Source organism: Terrapene carolina, unplaced genomic scaffold, assembly GCF_002925995.2.
Source record: "Terrapene carolina triunguis isolate 2854851 unplaced genomic scaffold, T_m_triunguis-2.0 Scaffold132, whole genome shotgun sequence".
Classification (NCBI taxonomy): Eukaryota; Metazoa; Chordata; order Testudines; family Emydidae; genus Terrapene; species Terrapene triunguis.
In genome coordinates this window covers 2,466,429-2,488,734 of record NW_020664483.1, presented here as the reverse complement: position 1 = coordinate 2,488,734, position 22,306 = coordinate 2,466,429, and the positions used below count along the sequence as shown (strand labels likewise).

At 40.6% G+C, this 22,306-nt stretch overlaps 1 protein-coding gene across 1 annotated transcript in view; it reads right to left on the bottom strand.

Moving 5' to 3' along the window:
* Positions 1–22,306, bottom strand: part of NPHP1 (nephrocystin 1) — a 35,841-nt gene that overhangs the window by 13,117 nt on the left and 418 nt on the right. The window contains exons 2-15 of the mRNA XM_026653202.1: positions 21,807–21,880; positions 19,375–19,435; positions 18,238–18,374; positions 17,104–17,317; positions 15,224–15,325; positions 14,302–14,402; positions 13,769–13,811; positions 13,347–13,431; positions 12,647–12,741; positions 11,142–11,270; positions 9,983–10,057; positions 8,184–8,294; positions 5,875–5,957; positions 401–477 (exon numbers count right to left, since the gene is read on the bottom strand). Coding sequence (XP_026508987.1) covers positions 401–477; positions 5,875–5,957; positions 8,184–8,294; positions 9,983–10,057; positions 11,142–11,270; positions 12,647–12,741; positions 13,347–13,431; positions 13,769–13,811; positions 14,302–14,402; positions 15,224–15,325; positions 17,104–17,317; positions 18,238–18,374; positions 19,375–19,435; positions 21,807–21,880 — 1,387 coding nt within the window. The remainder of the gene's footprint in view (positions 1–400; positions 478–5,874; positions 5,958–8,183; positions 8,295–9,982; positions 10,058–11,141; positions 11,271–12,646; positions 12,742–13,346; positions 13,432–13,768; positions 13,812–14,301; positions 14,403–15,223; positions 15,326–17,103; positions 17,318–18,237; positions 18,375–19,374; positions 19,436–21,806; positions 21,881–22,306) is intronic.

Sequence of the window (22,306 nt, the reverse complement as noted above, 5' to 3'; positions counted from 1 at the left end):
AAGTCTGAATAATGTGGGTTATCACAAAAAAAAGGCAATAAAAATCTATCATCGTCTTGCCACATATTTGTTTTATTACCCGTCTCTTCCTGCTCGTCTCCATTTGAAGGACATCATTGTAGATACTATAGATAATGCTGAGAATACATTGGCATGAATGACGATCAGTAACAAGTTTAGAATAAAGTCAATTTCCTCATTGTTTGTAAAAGGAAGCTGTTTATGAGCTCATGCCCGCTCGTTTCCCTCTCCCTGCAATTTGCCAAAGGGACTCTGAATGTCAAGCATAGTTACACGCTCCACTCAGAACCTCAGAGGATTTATAAGCTTGCAAGGTTGCAAAATACAGTAACCAATTGTTGTGTCATTTCATTTATGTAATGTACATGTGCAACTGTACCTCTTCTTGATATTGATGGGTCCACCTCAACACCCCGCTCATAGGGTGTGCCACCATTCAAAAGAAGCTCATATGTCCTGTAAATAAACAGTAATGTACTTTAATAAACATAATCGAGGGAAATGAAAACAATAGCATCACTTTTCTCTGAAAATAAAAACTGGACCTCTTTTCTTTAAAAATAAGAGTGATCTTTGCTTTATTATTAATATTTTAATAGGAGCTGATTTTGCTTAATCGCTCACAACAGTTGAAACTCAAGAAGCAAGCCTGAAGATTCTCTTTTACAGTAACAAATCAGCCACATTTCAAAACAAGTACTCGCAATAATTCCCTTAAATGCAAGTCCAATAGTGTTGTTTAAAATGAAATATAACAAAACATTCATCATGTTTTCGTTCCCAAAAACCTGTATTTCTGCAGTCTGAACAAAGGTCTCTTCTCACTCACATTTTCACAAATTGCAGTCTTCATCTTGTGTCAATTGTATTTGTTCATTCAAACAGCAACCAAAGGCATGTATAAAAATACATTTTAATAATGTGAAACTGATTGTGTTGACACTGCTCAATCATTCAAAGATGACATTTCTAATGGACAATTCTAGACTCAACTTTCTGACATTTCTCATGTTTCAATAAATTTGGTAACTTAACAGGCACAAGATTTCTGCTCACTTACTACTTGATACTTCTACTACTACTTGAGAAATTTTAAAATTTGTATAACTTAAGTTAGGCTCCTAAATCCACACTGACTTTGGTGCCTAAAGTCAATCTCCTGAATCCATATTTAATTTAGGCATCTAAATATTAATTCATGAGTCAAACTTTAGCCATCAAAGCTTGACAGTTTTCATCCTGAAGATAAACATTTCGTTTCAAAATTCTAGACACTGTATTAACATCACTGTATTAGCAGCAGGGCAGGACATGAGTTTTAGGAAGGATCACCAATACACTAAGAGAAAAGAAATGAGAAGAAATCTCTTTTCTCTTGCGCTGTATGCTTTTTATTGTTAAAAGGAGTATTGACTGAGCAGACAGTAGATTTCTTTTTTATTCTTCAAAGCTCACTTCATCTTCTACTCTATTTTACTCCATTTGTCAAAGCAGATATAACATTTATGGGAGACAGAGCAAACAATGCAATTAGCCACTAAAACATTAATTCTGCACAGTAGGAAAGTGCACATCTATGAGCAAGATTTTTTTTAAATGGTTTGGACCAATTTAGATTTGAGTCAGGCTAGGTTGAGCCATATTTCAAATAGCTCAGTGTATGTTACTACACTTTACACATCCATTTAGCAAGTGTGATACCTCAGAAGCTGCTGACGGAGTGAATACGTAACAAATGACCCCAAGTTTCAGTTCTAATCCCATTCCATTCAATTATTCCACTATTATGTCCTTTGGCCTAATTTGACTCAAACTAGAACATGTGGTGAGAAAGGCATGCCTTACGGGGCACTTTCTTGGGATGAGCCCACGGAGTATAAAACCAAAAGAATGTCAGTCTCTGAAAGTGTTAAATTGATTAGTCAGTTTTGTCTTGCCTGGCCTTCTTTACTGAAGTACTGAAAGAAACAAACTGTATGTTTATAGCAGTGAATGTTGGGCAACACTGTTCATACTGGAGTAAAATCCCAACTCAAAATGACTTCACATCTCACCTGAGGAGGTTGTGAAGGCTAGGACTATAACAGCGTTTAAAAGAGAACTGGATAAATTCATGGTGGTTAAGTCCATTAATGGCTATTAGCCAGGACGGGTAAGGAATGGTGTCCCTAGCCTCTGTTTGTCAGAGGATGGAGATGGATGGCAGGAGAGAGATCACTTGATCATTGCCTGTTAGGTCCACTCCCTCTGGGGCACCTGGCATTGGCCACTGTCGGTAGACAGGATACTGGGCTAGATGGACCTTTGGTCTGACCCGGTACGGCCGTTCTTATGTTCTATCATTTTAGGGTTGATGCCATTTTGGAAGGAGAAGAAAGGAATGTGCACCTATATGAGAGAAGGACAGAAAGTGCAGATGTTGATAATGCAACCCAGAGGTGTGTCTGTTTGAATAATTTTGCTCTTAGAAACTGCACACTTATTGCTATCATTTCAAATCGATATAATTTATTCTCTTTGTAAGGAGGGCTAGCCATGGCATTGGAGTGTGGTGAGGTTATAATTCCAGTACTTAAACTAGAACATCACAAACATATACTAAAACCGAGGTAAAAAATAAAGCACATTAGAGAGTGGTTCGCTATTCAGATGGTCAAATTACACAGACAATTAGGACTAATTTGATTTTCCCCTCAAAAGCTTGAAGCAATTGCATGGAATTATGGGGGTGGATAGTCCAAGTTAAGCCTATTTGTGTCTTGTTCAATTCAGCCATTTAAAGAGCTTTGGTAAATTTTCTCATGTGATTGTTTTTATCTGTTTAGGTTTTTCTGCTGCATCCATCATCAACTGATGGGAACATCCCACAACTTTTTAAAACAAAACAATCTCCCTCATTCTGTCCCCTTGGATGGGTGGAGTAAATTGCTTGTTTTTATTTGTGTTTAGTTCTGCTAGCAGTGACAGCAGTGTCAGTCCCTTCTTGTAGTAGTGAATTCCACAATGTTTTTAAACAAACAAATATTACCCTGCAGCATTTTGAAGCACTAAGGATCTATAAGTTACAGGACGAGGGATTCCATCCTGAGAAGCAGTGATTCTGAAAATGATTTGGGAGTCATGGTGGATAATCAGCTGAACATGAGCTCCTGGTGCGATGCTGGGGCCAAAAGGGATAATGCCATCCTGGGATACATAAACAGGGGAATCTTGAGTAGGACTAGAGAGGTTGTTTTACCTCCGTGTTTGGCACTGGTGTGACCACTGCTGGAATCCTGTGTCCAGTTCTGGTGCCCACAGTTCAAGAATGATGTTGATAAACTGGAGAGGGCTCAGAAAAGTGTCACAAGAACAATTAAAGTATTGGAAAAAATGCCTTATAGAGTCCTAGCGCTTAAGGCCAGAAGGGACTTCCTTTATATCATAGACCTCTAATCGGACCTCCAGTATATCACAGGCCACTAACCACCACCCGCACACTAAATCCAACACCTGAAATTACTTGGTCCTGCTAGTGAAGGCAGGGGGCTGGACTCAATGGGACCTTTCAAGGTCCCTTCCAGTTCTAGGAGATAGGATATCTCCATTAATTTATTTTAATTTATAATTTATTTATAAATTAGACCAAAGTATTACAGCCCACAGAAGACTAGACCATTATGTGCCACAGGCAGAGAATAGGAGGGACCAAGGCCAATGGCACAAAAATGATTAAGTTAGATATACCTAGAAAATCCTGGCACATGACCCACACCAACACTCTGCAGAGGAAGGCGAAAAAACTCCACGGTCACTGCCAATCTCATCTGGGGGGAAATTTCTTCCTGACTATAAGGATCCACAGACTGGAACCCACGTTTGCAGAACCTGAGACGGCTAACATTCTCACAGTGCCACTGGGAGGCCATGTAGAGCCCTAGCCAGGGAGCATGGGGATAGGAGCCAAAGGAAGTACTGTACCGCCCAAAGAATCCAGAGTGACAATACTCTGCAGACCTCTGATTGGCCAATCGCACTATTTAACCCTGGAGGGTGCCCCAGGAAGCTGTCTGGCCAACCCACGCAGACTTCTGGCCTGGTGCAACTCCAGACCTCACCTCATCTCCTGATCTCCAGTCTCCGACCCCAGCTCAACTCTGACTCTTGCCTCCTGACTCCAGCCGGTGCTACCTCTGATCTCCAGTCTCTGATGCCAGACTGACTCTGATTCCAACACTTGCTTATGGAACCCGGTCTTAGCGATTCCCCAACCCCTGCTCACCAACTACATTTCTTGATGTGTGAACCCCAGCTCAGCTGTGACTGCTGAGCCAGACTGCCCTCACCCTGGTCCCCTACACTGACCCCACTTATGGTGATCAGTTAGCCCCAGAGCATGTGACCAAGAACCAGCCTGCCAAGCACTGAGAGAGAGAGAAATGCTTGATGCCACCTCAGAGCCATGACACACCCTGTCCAGTGTTCCATCTCCAGCTGTGGCCATCTCTGATCCTTCAAAGGAAGGAGACCAAAAAACCCAGAATACATTGCAGGGGATAGAGGGAAAGAATCCCTTCTTGATCCCTACAGGTGGCTGGCTGAAGCCCTGAAGCATAAGCTTTTGGAATATTAGACATAAACCTGTAAACAAAAGTCATAATGATAGGAGCTCAATCTATTCAATTTAACAAAGAGTATGTTAAGGGGTGACTTGATCACAATTTATAAGTACCTGCATGGGGAACAAAAATTTAATAATAGTCTTTTCAGTCCAGCAGACAAAGATTTAACAAGATCCCAAGGCTGGAAGTTGAAGCTAGACAAACTCAGACTGGAAACAAAGTGCAGAATTTAAGTGAGGTTAATTAACCATTGGTACAACTTACCAAGGGTTGTGTGGATTTGCCATCACTGACCATTTTTAAATCAAGATTGGATATTTTTCTGAAACAAATTCTCTAGTTCCAACAGGAATTAATCCAGGGAGGGGGTTCTATGGACTAGATGATCACAGTGGTCCCTTCTGGCCTTATAGACTATTGATCTATGAGGCCTGGTCTACACTACGACTTTAATTCGGATTTAGCTGCGTTAATCCGAATTAACCCTTCACCCGTCCACACTACAGAGCCAGTTAATTCGAATTAAAGGGCACTTAAAATCGATTTCTGTACTCCACCTCGACGAGCGGAGTAGCGCCTAAATCGATTTTGTTAATTCGAATTAGGGTTAGTGTGGCCGCACACCACCGAATTACTGTGGTTAAAGTAATGGGGTAGTGTGGCCGCACACCACCGAATTAATGTGGTTAAAAACCGAATTAATGTGCTTAGTGTGGCCGCGCACAATCGCATTTATACAACCTGTTTCCCAAATTCGAATTATCTAAATTCGGATTAATCCTGTAGTGTAGACATACCCTGAGAAAGTTAAAGTGACTAAATTGATTTTCACTGTCTAGGCCAAGATAAATGCAAAACTATAAACTGAGTGTCAATGGGGATTAATAAATTGGATTTTTATTGTTTTTCCACTTAACCTAATATCTCTGCAGTAATCTAGATCAAAAACAATCATTTGCAAAATACACTTGCATTCCAGTTTTTGGATACTTAATTTTGAGCCTTTGAGGGGTGGATAGTTAGGACAAAAACATGCTGATTAGAAGTTCCAGCATCACCTGAATATTAGAATCCCAAATCTGATTAACTTTTCTGCAATTAAATACACATGCCCTTATATATACAGTTAATACATGTGAAATTCCAGCTTTACTGCTAACTGCAACAAAAATTTGTACATCAAAAATGCAAGCAAAAGTATGAGTTAAAAAAAAAATCCTCATACTCTGAGAGGAAAATACAGCCAACTTACTTGGAAGAAACTGGAATTCCACTGGAGTCGAAGAGTTTTAGAAATGCCCAACCACAGCTTAACTCTCCTCTTTCACCAGTTGACTAGAAAGTAAGAGAAGAATAAAACTTCTTATTCAGCCAGCTAAAAATAGAAAACCTAAGAGATGAATGACACTTTGTGGAACCACAGATAAAAGATCTCCCTTAAAAATATGAAAGGTTCCAGAACTATGTACATATACCTTGAAAATTTCAGGGGATTGGGTATTGATCACAACATTTTTGAGTGTCTTTTGCCCTAATCTTGTGTGTGTTAGGTATGTGTTTACATGCAACTAAAAAGTTAAATAGAGATTATGGGCCTGATTTTCCAATAAAGGTTGGGCTGGAATTAGACAATTGTGCAGCTATTACCACATGAAAATATCTGTCCAATTGTGTGTCTGAAGTTACCCTTAGTCTACGGGGAACTTAAAAAAATACAAACAACAAATCCACTCACCCACAGGCCTTTGAAATTACATTACCAGACAAACAACAATCACCACCAGTTAAACTGGAGCTGAGGTTGAGAATTCATAACAGTAATTTAAGAGTTACAAAACCTTACAAAAATGTTGTAATTATAAAAAACAAGCTTTAGAAAGCCAGGAAATGCAAAGATAAGATTAATTCTAAAGAAAGCAAGACATTAAAGACTTGCCTACACAGCGCCAGCAAAGCACACTGGGTTAACATGACTAGGTTAACACAAACTAGGTACCTTTTAGAGCACACCGGCTGGGTCTACATGGGGAGGGTAGAGTGCAACACATTACTGCACTTCACATATCTCACCCCTCTGGCATACTTTGCTGCACCATGTAGACAAGCCCTCAATAAGGAAATGCATAGCTGTAAAGCCTCCAAACAACCTTTAGTGATGCGCTGAGGAAAAAAAAGTAATTGAGTGAAGCTTATCAATCTATAACAACCATTTTTATGATATCAGGGACCACAAACACTAGAATATTTTACTTGTAATGGAGGCAGCATTGCTTGGTGGATAGAACACTGGAATGGGACTCAGGACTCCTGAGTCCCATTCCCAGCTCCATCACTGGCCTGTTGGGTGACCCTGGGGGAGTCACTTTGCCGCTCTGTGCCTCAGTTTCCCCATGTGTAAAATGGAGATACTGATCCCTACCTTCTCTGTAATGTGCTTTGAAATCAACAGATGGAAAGTACTATACAAGAGCTAGGTAATATTAAGACCAACAGGGAGTTTGCACAAACTCTAGCCCTTGTACAACCATATTCTAGCCACACATCCTTAATAAAATCCTGACTAGACAAATAGCATAATGAAGGCCATCATTCCCCAACAGGCCCCTCCAGACCGCCAATGATCAAAAGACACAGAGCTAGTCTATTTATATATACAATTCTCCTAGACCTAGACCATGAAATTATACCTGCTACAGGGGAAAAATCAGTTAATGTGGTGACTCAGCAGGGCGGGACTATATGACCCATGTTGAACTTGCTATATTCTGCCCTGAAACAACGGCAAAAAGTACTGTTAGACAGAGGAACAAGTGATTCTTCAGAGCCAATATTTCATGAACCATCAGAAATGACAGCGAAGAATCTCTGCTTTCCAGTGGTGTAATTATTTGTTTTTATATCTCAGAGTTCATGGGAGCTCATGCCGCTGATAACTGGCTCTCTGCACATCACCCTCTAGTCTCAATCCTTCTAAGTACCAAATCAGACAGATAGTAACCACTGGAGCTAGAAACCAATATGTTATACATTTTTGAAAGAGTTTGCAATTTCAGCTTTCAAATTATATAAAAGATTATTCTTGAACAATTTGATTATGAGCTATTAATCATGCCAAAATTAGAAGGCAATGGGGAAAGCAAGATGATAACCAGAATGATAAGAAATTGGTCCTTAATAATTACAATGCATGTCAGATCTTTGGAAGACCAGTAAAAATGCTTTCAGGACAAGTAAAACTTTCTGATGACCAGTGATCAGAAAGAGAAAGTGTTCTGATCGCTAAACAAGGAGCAAAAACTACCTTTCTATTCTTCCACAGATGGTAGTGGGTGGGGTGAGATGGATGTTATACCTTTTCTGTGGATTAATAGGATTTCAGTTTCCACTGCTGTCAATCTAACATTTGACTAGCACTAAAAATGACTTAAAAAAACTAGTAAAGCCAAGGAAAAATAAAAAACAAAAAGTTTTCTATTGTACTGTTTGTTTGATGTTGAGATTCTAGAAGTAATAATAATAAAACATTCAGTTTTGAAAATGTATCCATCTTTATATGCTTACATTGCGAATATAAGTGATGCCAAGTTCAAATAATATACCAATGTCTGGAGATGAAGAATTGGACCTGATAAAACAGTCACCATCAAGCAGGCTGGGTAAAATGCCTGTTACCTAATAAATTAAAACAAAAATAAGGTGTGAGTGTAGATCTTCAAGATTCCAATTTTTAAAAACCTCTGAACACACTGATTCTAGGATCTTCTGTAAAAGACTCAATCTCATTATTCATCACTATCTTTTAACTAAAAAGATTCAATTTAAGGCAAAAAATACTATTCTCATTCTGTTTTTCCATAAAATGCTGCTAATCTGTAAAAGTAACTCCTTTAGTAATGATCGGCTCTCAAAGCATTTTACAAATAAGAGACGATTTTGCCCACCAGAGAGAAACAGCCACCGCTGGAGTTAACATACAGCAGTTCTTTGACAGCGTACAGTGATGCTACACAACATCAGTTTAAGGCAGGTTATCAGTCATAAGCTGTGATAACGAAAATACAAAGGAAGTTAATTCACAGCAGCACTCTCCTCCTTTCCATTGCTAATAACACATTCTAGTGTTCAAGTTTATACTGATTCCAAGCACAGAGTGCCACCTGCTGAATAACTAACACCCGTTCCTCACAGCATTTCCTTGGTACACACACAACTTTATTTGGCAGGATTCGATTTAAATTGACAGATGTCAAATGTAGATTTCAACTTCACACTGAAATCGACAAAAAAAATTATCCATAGGCAACACACAGCACAAGTACATCCTCCCCCGCGCACCTTGTGCCTGCAAGAATGGCATGTCACCGGTCCTACAGCAGCACAGAGAGCTCTCTGCTGCCCTGCTGTCACGTGACTGCAGAGCTGCATGGCTACAGAGCTGGTGACAATGGATCCCTGCAGACGCAAGGTGTGGGGAAGGCTATGGTCTTGGCCTGGCCAGAGCAGAGACCCCTGGCCAGGCCCAGGAGGAGAAGGACAAGCCCTCAGCCATGGGGGAGGCCATCCTGCTGCTGAATGGCTCCTCCCAAACTCCAACGCTATCCTCCATTAATTTCCCACAACTGTAAAAATAAAAATAATTAAGAATTGAAAAAAATAATAAAAATCAATATTGTAGAAACCGAAAAAAAATGGAATTCTGCCAAGCCTACACCTAACCCAGTCCTGATTAGCTAATAAAACCTTATCAGTTCCCCTCTGAGGCGGTGCAGCTGTGGGCCTTACAACATTTATCGTATCTTAGCTATACTGTACTTGTGACCTTAGGCATGTCACTTCATCTGTGTGCATCAGTCTTTCCATAGGTAAAGCAGGAATTATAATGCATGCCCACTTTTGTAGAGGTTTTGCGATCTATGGGTGGAGACTGCCAGATATTATCATCAACATCAAACTGACCCAAACTGAAAATGTATTGGTCAGATCTGTTGGCCGAGAGAAACTGCAACAGTCTTGACTTAAGTGAGCCAACAGCGATGCTGTGTTAGGGCCCAATCCTGCAAACACTACCAAGCATTGTGCTTTATCACCATGAAGTCACTGGGATTACTGGGTACTAGGTACTATACTCGATAGCAAGTGTTTGCAAGATACGGCCCTTCATTCAGAGCTAATGCTTTTGAGGGCTAAATGCCTCAGGCACAGTACAGATTAGTCCCATTTTTACCTTTCTAATATATGAAGAAAATGTAAGACTAAAAGTGAGATGAACCTATTGGCTGACAACATCTGAGTATGCTGTATTACAACTAGCAGACACACACACATACTGGCCAAGTCCATTTGCTAGGCTATATACCTACCCGTGGAGAGAAGGTCCATGTTTTGGGATTTTTAGGTTGCCATGTAGCTCTAACTGTATGAATGTTACTCAGTACCTAAAATGAGATAGGAAATTATGGTGGGGAAAATATTAAAAACTAGTTTTCTGGAAAATTATGTAGCGCAAAGAAAATATAGGATCATGCAAGGCTAGTCCAGCACTCAGCATTGCAATGCAGATCAGACCATGTCTGTCCTTCACCCTTCTTAGCTAGGACATGTTAAGAACACTGCAGAGGAATCACATTCCCTGAAAGAAGAATCACCAAGCCCAGCACAGCCTCTCTAGCAATGCTTCTAGCAACTTAGCTGCAGCTGCAGAAGGTGCAATGCGACACTCCCTCGGTCATGAACATATCTGATTTGATGTAGGGGTGAGAATAGTGGGGTGAAATGAATGAAGAAGAGTCCTCTGAACTCTGAGGAGTCCACAGAGGTTGGTGGCAGATTATAAAAGGTTTTCAGAATTTTGAAACTCTGGATTATAAGATTTTTATTCAGCTGGATTTAAGAAACTAATGTTGTGTCTATAATTTATACAATGGTATAAGTATGCTTGGTGCTTTTTAGACAAACAATCAAATTTGCATTGAGAATTTATTTACTAAAATAACGTGAGTTTACAGAAAGCTCTTTTTTAAAAAAAAGTCTCTGAAATTAGCCCAGTTATAGTAAATTTATATATTTCATTTTCATATTACTTTTTCAAAGGTGTGTAAACTGCAATTAAGATGAAAGCACAATTGTACTCCAAAAAGTGACTGTAAAAAATAACACGTACTCAGCAGATCTGTTTCTTGTGTGTAAAAAGCATCACAAATGGGTTAAATGAAACTGGTAAAATTTTCAAAAGAACCTAGGTGACTTAGACGTTAAGTCCCATTTTCAAAAGTGATGGAGGCATTTACAAGTCCAAGTCCCGTTGCCTTTCAATGAGACTTGGGCTCCTAAATGTTTCAGTCACTTTTAAAAATGGAACTTAACCTTCTCCATCACTTAGGCACTTTTGAAAATTTTACCCATAAGAAGAGGCAGCCCAAATGTGATCATTTTAAATCCATTCAGAAATCCCTTAAATACATCATGTTTTAACCTCACTGTTTCGGGAACGTTACATTTTATTGCGTCAGAGCAACTCACCCTGTTACCATCAAAAAGACAGAGTCGAACATGTCTACTGAGAACCTGTATGCTCACTCCTGGAAGAGGAATCATTTTACAACTCCATAAAGTTAAAATCAGTGATACTCGAGTTGGTCTTGGCTGAATCTGTGAAGCAGACAAAATAATAAAACAGAGAATTAAATCGACATGGTCCTCCTAAATATAGTATAATTATGTGTTTTATAGTGTGTGTGTGTGTGTGTGTGTGTGTGTAGGATTTGTGACAGGTGTCACAGTGCCATGGAGACTGGATTACTCTATCCACAGAACAGGTATAGCACAAGGGCAACAGCAAAGCTTTTCTGCAATATCTCAACCCTTTTGTGAAGCGACCCCCTCTAGGGGACAACAGTCAGTCTCCATGCCATTCAGCTCTTGGCCATTCTGCTCAGACAACACGTGTGCTAATTAATGTTAAGTGTGATGGTGCTTTTATGAACACAGGTCTACCAGGGTCTGGCTTGAGACCAGCTCTATTTCACCTCCATCAAGTCATCAAAGTATTTTTATAAAAAGCCATCTAACAAGCCCTGGCAAAAAGCACTGTCAAGTTACAGTTAAGGTTGTACACAGGCCACTTATTTGCACAACACAGATTGTTTTTAATAATGACAAACATCTGAAGCTTATCTACCCTGCCACAGTGGGCAGGATACACCAACATCACCCACTCACGCTTCAGTTTTGTCCACAGACCCACACTCCAGATACAGGCCAAAGTTCAATACTCTTCCATGTCCATCTGGAACATGTACCAGGAGTCCGTGTCCTATAATGTACCCTCAGACAAGACACAGGGCTGAGAACATCCTGTCTATCCAATGTAAGCTGGAATGGTTGGTGCAGATCATCTCTTTGTCTTATGGCAATGACATTGTATTGTAATTCACATCCATAACGTGGAAGATGCAAGTTAATTTAATGTGTCAAACAGTAGGTTCTCCCACTGATAACAAGATAAGCAAAGACCCAGGAGGAAGTCTGGCATTTCAATTTTCTGAGCTACTCTCTTCTAAATGCCTGGCTTACACACATTTTTGTCACTACAATATTCAAATGATGTTGCAAAGTTATGTTAGAAAATGAACCAAAACCTCACAGTGAAAAACAACTACTTAACTGAACCAAGGGATTTCACAGTGTCAGACAAAAGTTTAAGATCTAACTAAAAGATGTGTACAGCTGTTTCACCTGGAAGACTGGAAAGCAACAGGTATGCTCAGCTGGAATTGGCTCTTATCTAGGGTCTGACATCACATGTTTCTTTTGATGTTCTGGCTGTCAGCTAGTAGGATGAGATAATATCTACTGCCTGGAATGCCCTGGCATGACATAGAAGAATGTTAACATTTATCTCACTTCAATATTTACTAATAACATGATATTTGTTTTCTGGGCTCTGGACCTCTTCATCTAAAGACTCTGGTCATCTATCCTAAAAGCGACAGCATTCAGAACTTTAATCAACAGAAATTACTTACAGTGTCTTTTTCGGGGTTCCACACTAGGTCTTTGAAAGCCAGTTGTGAAGGAGTCAATTCAGGCTGTATGAAGTAACTGGCTTGAAACTGATTCCCTAGAAAAACAACATTTTATTATGTTGTTTACACTCCCTCACCCATCTCTCCTAATGGCAGAGATTCAATTTAGTTAGAGATTTCATCATTACAGGGAAACATCCATCTATGGAACACAGTGTTTTCTACCCACACCATCTTATTTCTTAGGACAAAAGGAAATCAAAAAGTACAATTAATAAAAAACATTGCTATCAACATTCTTCAAGTGCCCTCTCGAGCTTAAAGGAATTAAGTCCACAATTAAGCTATGGCTACAGAAATTGTGGCAGGGGAGGAGGGGGAAAGGGTTTTTAGTATTCTTATTCCACACTGCCTGCAGGAACTGCATTGGAGATTTCTCCCCTTCCAGGGGTGAAATCATCAAGGTCACAGGGAGTTTTGCCATTAACTTCAATGGGGCCAGGATTTCACCCCAGATGAATAAAGAAAGAAACTAAGAAGACTCTTACACACTATTGAGTCATATACAACCAGTATGGGCAACCAATCATGAATAATTTAAAATGAAAGAGACTGTTCTTAACAGACTAGTAATTTGAATCAGAAACTCATCACAGATGATAACGAATCCTGCACTGCACTTACTGCAAAAGAATCTTACCTTCTTCTAAGAGCTGGGAGAGAGTTGATGGTCGGAATCCTGCAGGAACAGCTCCCATGGTTGCCAACACATCAATGGTATTATTCTGCTCAAAACATAAGGGTTTTTTTTCTAAATTTGCTGCAATTTTCACTAACCACGAACTAGTTTATGTCCTTATCCTAACTTCCAATCCCAGGGCAGCCAAACACAAAGGAGAACACACAAACCTTGGGATTCAGTCACCTGTTCCCCTAAGTTATCTTAAGAGCTATTTTGGCCTCTCAGCACAAAACATCCTTAGACTGACCTCATGGATGATTACACACAACCTCCCATTTTGCTATCCCACACTGACAGAACTTGCTTTGTCGAGAAATAGTGTAGCCATGGATTACCCTGACATTACAACATTAAGGTAATATCATAAGAAATATACCCACCTCTGTGATAGCTTTTCTAACAGCACTCCAGTGAGAATCTGTTCTGTAGGTAGGGTGGGAAATAAAAGGACACCATAAAGCAAACCAATATGAATGCATTGCCAACATATGGATGCATAATGAACAATTTCTATATCTATAAAACACATGCATCTGTCGCTGAATGGTGGAAATCTAGTACATCAGGTGGATGTGCCCATCAACAGGTAGCTGGGAAACACATTACTATTTTGCACTCTGTGGAGTGGTTTATGAAGCTAGGACAGCAGCCACTCTTTGGTTTTATGAGGCAAAAAAAAAAAAACCCTAGTAATGAAAGAAATGACTGGAAGTTGAAAGCAAAGTTCAAACTGGAAATCTACACAATAAACCCAGCTGCCCCTGTATTGAAAAAGCCATTGCTACAGATCAAGAGAAACATAACTGACAAAGTATTGCATTTCAAATAATTTACCACCCACATTAAAAAACATAAAGATGACAAGGAGGGGGTTACATTTCACTTCATTTTCTCCAATGCAATCTCATTTTACCTTTTCTTAATTTCGGTTTTATCTGCTGTTTCATCAACCACCTCTATGTCTTCCTCACTTTCCTCTTCACTTGGCTCTTGGCCAACTCCTTTATTGCATGCCTGTAATTCAGGGTTAAAGTTGTCAAGTGTTTTACCTACTTCATAGTTCAGACTTTAAAAACAGTATGAGCGCTCATCATGATGTCTCAAGAGCTTAGAAGAGGAGCTTAGCTGGTTATAATGGTCAGTGAACAAAATGACTGACATCTACAGGGTATCATGAGAATATGATGTTATCCTGGGTTCTGCAGCTAAAGTCAATAATTTTACATTTTTTATGGCAGCAAGTTTTTGCCTCTTAAAATAGTAAACAAGAGAGCTCATTTCCAGAGCAAGCCTCCTCAGAGAGGAAAATGCACCTGAACCTTGAAGTACAAAGTAACCATAGCTACTTGATGTGCTCTGTGATTTGGCCCTGCAAGGCTCTCTCACAAGAGAGAACCACCAGTGCAATGCAACAAGCTACAAAAGGTCAGACTTCAGGACAGGACTCAATCTACCCAAGTGGGTTATCTAAACGCAAATGTGTGCATCATGTTTTCTCATTAGACATCTACCCAATTTAAGTGCACAAATGCCATGTATGCACCTAAATAAGTCTCATGGGGTACAAAAACTTCGGCACAAAGTTAAAAGGAGCTTTTGAAAGTGTTCTTTAAGCTCAGAATATGAATTACTCTATAGCACTAGTAGGTATTCACAGCTGCCTTTACATGTCAAAGCTCATGTTTCAAGGGTTCCGCTTTTGTTTACAAAAAATTAACAACAATATAATTTATCCTTATGAAGTGAGAAAAAATGCTTTGCTAACCATCTGTACACTCTCACCCATCATATTTCTGATGTACAAATACAAAGGAAGAAGATGGAAGCATACTAACCATGAGATAGGTTTTAGGAACAAGGCCTCTCTCCCCTTTGGAATTTTTAGCCATCCACCAACCATCAGGCTTTTTGTCAAGTATGAGCAACACTTCACCTTTCTTCAGTAATGCGGGGCGGGTGGAGAGAGAGAAGAAAAGAGACAAATGCATTGATATTCAGATGTTTAAAAATTACTCATGGAACAACTGTCGGCCACATTCTGTCTTTTAGAATAAAATGCAACTGCCTTTTAATTTGTTCTTAAATCTAATATTTATCTAGGACTGGTTTACCCTGATGATTTCATATTCTGGTTTATCATGAATTCTTTGAAACAACTGCAGTTTTAGTGAACTGGTTTACTTTTTCCTGATATCCAATGGTGGTAAAAGCTCAACTTTATTTTTAGATAAGAAACAAAACTTAGAAGGCATTTCAGTAGAGTTACAGGCCAAGCATTCAGAATATGCCTCCAAGGTTTCCTCTTGCTCAGCCACTCTTGAAGGCACAGTAGATTTTGGGGAAATGTTAACAAAGATACACCTCTACCCCGATATAAGGTGACACGATATAACACGAATTTGGATATAACGCGGTAAAGAAGTGCTCCGGGTGGGCGGGGCTGCGTACTCCGGTCAATCAAAGCAAGTTCGATATAACGCGGTTTCACCTATAACGCGGTAAGATTTTTTGGCTCCCGAGGACAGCGTTATATCGGGGTAGAGGTGTACTTAACCTTACAGATTCCAGCCACAAAGGCCCTTTCAGAGCTCACCTATCAAATATGCTCCTGAGTCAAAAGGAGAGGTTGGTAGATGGTTCTTCACACTCAAACGGCCAGAAACAAGAGACCAAGGCCCAAACACCCATGTGCCACATGGCAGCTCATAGCCCCACCATGCTAGTTCGTGCTTTGGCATTCTCCAGTTTGTTAAAGTGTTTTTAAAAGCACAGACTGATTTCCCTGTTAAGTGTGCATCTGTAAGGAGTTTTCTTGACTGCTTTGCTCCAAACAGTAGTCTGAAAAAGCTTCATCACAACATTTCCAACCAGAAATTACTAACCATTTTTGAAGCACACACACACACACACTGCTCTTTAACAAAGATAAGATACAGCCCAGCCCCAAATAGTTCACAATCTAAGATAGAACATCAGATAATGGAGGTTTGGGTGAGTCTTTGTTAAGACCAGTGTAGAATGGATTCATGGGAAAATGGATATTAAGGGAGTATGGAGGAATGCTCAGTGGATAAAAATAAGAGGCTACCCCAAGTTTAAGGGAACATGAAAGGCACAATGGCAAGAGTGGGAAAAGGAAACAAAGGGAGCAACAAAGAAAGAGAATTAAGAGGGACATAGGAAGGGCTGAGATTTATGTAGAGATCAGAAGATGTGAATTTGATGTGGAAAAAAAATAAGCAGCAAGTGCAGGGAACTGGATATGGTCAGAGCAGCTGGATACGAGGATTACTCCAGAAGCACTATTTTGTATAGACAGGATAGTCTGACAAGATGGCATGTCTAGAACAGTGGTTCTCAAACTTCTGTACTGGTGACCCCTTTCACACTGCAGGCCTCTGAGTGAGATTCCCCCTTATAAATTAAAAACACTTTTTAAATATTTAACAGCATTATAAATGCTGGAGGCGAAGCAGGGCTTAGGGTGGAGGCTGACAGCTCGAGACCCCCCCGCGAGGGGTCACGATCCCGTTTGAGAACCCCCGGTCTAGAAGAAGAGATGGGCAGTTGGAAAGGAGGGACTGGAGAGAGCAGTGGATTTGCATTAATTTTTGTAATCAGAGTTCTGAGCCGTCAATACACACAGTCATTTGATATTCAGAGGATGCAGTATGTGTTCAAACACATTTTATAATATTTTCAAAGATATATGTACCTTAAACGTGAGATCCCCTTCCTGCTGAGCAACAAAATCACCAACCGTGATACATTCTTTAATTGTTGGTTGATCTTCCAATTCATCATCATCATCATCCTCTTCTTCATCATCCTCCTCTTCAGCATCTTCCTCCCCACTATTTTCTTCATCCTCATCCTCCTCTTCCTCATTTTCCTGTTCTGTTTGAGGACTATTTTGACATTTCCCATCTCTGCACAAGACAAACGATACCCCACGTTTACCACAATTTCTTATTTTAATGGATCATCTCCAGATTATTCTACAGAATATAAATGAGAATTACTTTCCTTGTCATTTAGCATTTCTGAAGTTACCTTGCAGCATGGTTCTCATTCCTGGGTCTCAGCTTCCTAGCACAAGAGGCAGAAATTCCCAAACTCTAAAGGTGTGCGGTGGTCCCTATGGCCAGGGGTTGCAGTCCAGAAGATAAACGCCCTTCCCCAATCCCTGATGGTTACATTCTATTTTGGACCTAACCACAACCCTTGGAATCTTCTAGTCAGATCCTTCTTGTCTGCAGTCAACAAAACTGCTCCCCACAGGAGCTGTGCATCTTCAGACACCATTCTGGCTCTTCAGCCTGCGCAGTGCCTACCTGCTGACGGTATTCTTTTATGTGCCTCTCCCTGCCTTTCAGTCAGGTCTGGCCCTTTTTATGTTTTGGTTTATTTTTCTGACCCCACATTCTTGAGCCTCAATTTTCCCTGAGTGCAAAGAGGGCTCCAGCCTCCAGGGACCCCAGAGAAACCTCCTTCCCATGGCACAGAAACTTGTGCTTCCACTGGTGCCTCTTTGTTCTTGGTGCTAGAACGTTTGGGGCATAGAGAAGAAAGGTTTTCTCTGAGGGAATAGGTGAGCAGTGGCCCATGATTCAATGTCTGGAAGGGACATACTATAAAAAGACAGAAATAAAAAGGATATGACTGCTACAGTGACCACATTTCAGAACAGTTTCTATGGAATTTTTTGGTATTTTATCTTCAGCTTCTCTCATACAAGAATGAGTCTGTTTCAGCTGTACAAATGAATATATTTTTATAAGCCACCTGTTTCCTAATATTTCTTAACAATAGGCGAATTAAAATGTATTTGCCTGTTTATACTACTTACACAGTGTAACCTTTGGTCACATTGTCCTGACTCAGGACTGCAGCAAGTTTCTGGAGCTGCTGAGAGAGTTTTAACAATTGTTTTTCTTCCTCCTCTTTTCTCTGATTATAATTCCCCACAGGTGCAGGCTCATCAGTCTAAGAAAGAAGAATACACCAAACTGCTGAAGGAGTCAAATGAAGCTAAACCCTCAGCTAAATTGTGTTTGCTAATCATTTATGCCAGAATGCACAAATGGAGTTAGGCACCAAAATACTTGTTTTGGCACCACTGCAATGTACAACCACCACCAAATCCTGCAGGTGCCTAAATTCACTCAGCACCTAAGTTTTTGCAGTAAAAGTTCCCTAGGTACCTACGTTTCCACCTCTGGGCTTGTGCAGTACTGCCTCCCTCTAAGCATCTGGGCACCTATCTTCTGCCTAAGCCCCAGAGCAATTCACAAACCAGGGGACGATAAGTATTCAGCCACCTAAGTCATATGAAGGGCCTGATCCAGTAGGCGTGCCCAGAGGCCACCTACCGGATCAGGCCCTCCAGTGAGTTAACATAAAACAACCAGAGGTGGGCAGCGGAGGGGGGTGGAGAAGGAGGAGTATTAGGATTAAATGCATTCAGGCCTTAGCGCTCTCAGTTACTTTTAACGTCTTGTTTGATCAATATGTTCTAGCTTCTTGCCTTGATATCATTTAAGTAACTAAGCACGGGGATGGCCATTTTCCCATTTCCTGTTTAGATAATATCAGTCCTGAAATCTATTACTATACAGTTTCCTTAACATTTTTCTAGATCTTTCATCTAGCCAAGAGGGGGGTGAAAATCTGTATTCTTATTCTTCAATTCCATGATTTTTTTCCTATTAAAAAAACCCACTGGAATATTAAGTAATGCTAAGAAACTCTTCAACCACAGAACTTTACATTATAAGGCATGCAGAAAAATATATCATTATTTAATATTAGACTAATCCCAAAGGACCTCAGTCAAGATCAGAGCCCAGACAGACTAGCTGCTATACAAAAAGTTAGGGATGGTGCCTGTCCTGAAGAATTTACAATCGAAGAATATTACCATTCTCTGAACATTCTGTACAATTTATTTTGGGAAATTAGGAAATGCTTTAACCTCACAACTTACTTTTTTCAAGTTTTGAAGAACAGATGTATTTTCATCCACTGATTTCTTCAACTCCATACATCTATATTGAAAACAAATGACAAAGGTTGTACGATCTCTTCTGCTGTATAAATGACTAAAACTGTGTACAATTTCTGAAACATGTAAGTTAGCCCCCTGATCCTGAAAACACTTATGTACATATGTAACTTTACAAACATGAATAGTCCCACTGAAGTCAATAGGGCTACTCAAGTGCACAAAGTTAAGCATGTAAGTGTTTGCAAGACCATAGGCAAAGGAGCTTTTCACAGGTGCAAGGACCTGGATTCATCCAAGATCAGGACCTTAGATTTTAAGCTCCTTAGAACAGGAACTTTGCCTTCCTAAATTCTCTGTGTGCATCTATGGTGCTATGTAAATAATAGCATAAGAAGAAACTCGTATTTGCCTCGTGGTAGGCTAAAGCCAACATCATCTGACACACAAGCAGAAAGAGATTTTTTTTTAAAGGAGAGCAAGCCACATGGCATCCATATGTCTTTTTCCACACCATGGAGCCACACATGGAGGTGCCTCCGAACTTTGGCTGGAATAATTTCCACAAGAACTGCATTATGACGAGAGGGAGAAATGATGGCTGGACTCAGCCCATGATATTGCAATACATGTGAAATTCATTTACTCAAGCTCTCTTTCCTATGAACAGAGCTACATTTCTCTGCTACAGTTTTGTGCTGCTTTCTCTCCGAGCAAAGGGGTCAATCCACTGCACAGAAGATATACTATGCCTGCCAGGGCTAACCACCACAAACAGAACACTATCATACTATCAATTTCAAACTTGTTGTTTTCCTTTGCACAGTATAAACCTGTGAAAAAGACATCAGTTTAGCACATCAAAATAAAAGTGTTTAAAGGGGTCTCATTGTACTATTAAAAATATTTTGATTCTGTCCTGAGCAAATGTACTCATTGATTTAACAAATATTTTATCTCATATATTTTACTGACGGGTGCACTGGAAGTGTAGGCCCCAATTCTGCACTGTGTAGCACACAAGCCAACTATTTGCACCTGCATTGAACCCTGCTGACTCCCATGGGGCTCACACAGGTGCAGCAATCTGCCTGGGCCCCACACAACAAGATTGGGGCCTTGCTCTGTTAAATAATAAGGAATAACCTTATGCTTGAGCTACAGCCTTTACAGCAGAAATTCTATCCAGCAATTATCACATTCTCTGAGCATAAAAAAATATTTTTAAAGTTAAGTAGCATAAGACCTTTTTGAGACCTGTTCATTTCTAAAAGGCTGATTTTGAATCTTCACTGCATACGTGAATAGTTCTCAATGACGCTTTCTGGTGCGGAGAGTTGAATAGGTTTCTTTCAAAATGACACCGTTTTGAAAGAAAAAACATGGTTCTGTGGATGGGTAGAAAAAGTTTATAGTAAGTTTTAAGCTATATAATTGGCAGAATTGCACTGATGCAGAATGTGATCTGCACAGTACTGCAACTAGGTTGTTTATCAGCACACACAAGGTAAAAACGTCAAACCCAGCTGTACTATATCATACATAGGTGGATTCTCTTCTGTATTTATTTTTAACCGAAAATTAAATGTAAAAGGCTTCTTGTATAATATTAGTTCACACACAAGAAGTAAAAATATTAAAAATCTAAGATTCATGGGGCAGCATTAACTCACTCATACACATATAATATGCCATTTTTAAGTCCTTTATTATTTATGTAGTACCACAGGTGTCCACTAATAGTGCACACAGTCAAGTACTAATTAGGCCACTGAATCCCTGATCCTGCAAATACTTCTGCATCTGCATGTGCTTAATTTTGCTCAAAGTAGTCCTATTGATTTCAGTGGGACTACCCACTGTAGTAAAGTTAAGCATATGTGTAACAGTTTGCAGGATCAGGGCCTAAATGCATATAATATTTTTGTTTATGCATATGTTCAGTGTGCGAGAGTTAACATCAACCTCTCATATTTTACCCTTTCCAATCCATTGCCTGACTTGGGAGTCCAAAGCAAAGGAAAGGTACATAGGAAGGACAGTATATTATCCTCATTTTACGGGTGGGGAAAAGAGGAACAGAAAGGTGAAACAGATTGACCAAGGCTGCATAGGAGGTCAGTGGCAGAACTGGGACTAAAACCCAAGTCTCCTGGCTCCCAGCCCATTAGTCTACTCTGCCACCCAGTAATTCATTTATATGGGCATCTCGCCACATCACTGAAGATGAATTTATCAGCGAAATTGATTAGGAAAATTTCTATCAAAACCAGCTGCAGTTATCGCTCAGTGATAAATTGCTTAGTCATGAGATAGCTAATAGTGCGTCACACAAATGTTACCCCCTCAGCCTAGATTTCAGATATAGCAGTGCGCTTCGCCTCTATGCAGTGTGTACTGTTAGGGTTAATTACCTCTGAAAAAGGTACTTCCTTTTCGCAGGGTCTAGGGCCCCCCTCTCCTTGCTGTCAGCAAGCAATGCATCCACCTGCACGGTAAGAGTCCAGCCTTCAGAGATGCACAGCACTGGGCAGATAGGCTCAGTGGCTCGGATATCAAAGAACAGTTGTTCCCAACCCCCACCCACAACATCGGGGGCGTCACTTACCCTACCCAGACTGGATCCCACCAACCCCACCAGGAGGGGGCACCGCTCCCCCTCCCCAAACTAGATCCCCCCCCCCACCCCTCCAGCAGGGGGCGCCCCCCCCCCTGCCCAGACTGGATCCCCCACACCCCGCCGGCAGGGGGCGCCGCTCCCCCTGCCCAGACTGGATCTCCCACACCCCGCCGGCAGGGGGCACCGCTCCCCCTGTCCAGACTGGATCCCCCCAACCCCGCCGGCAGGGGGCGCCGCTCCCCCTCCCCAGACTGGATCCCCCACACCCCGCCGGCAGGGGGCGCCGCTCCCCCT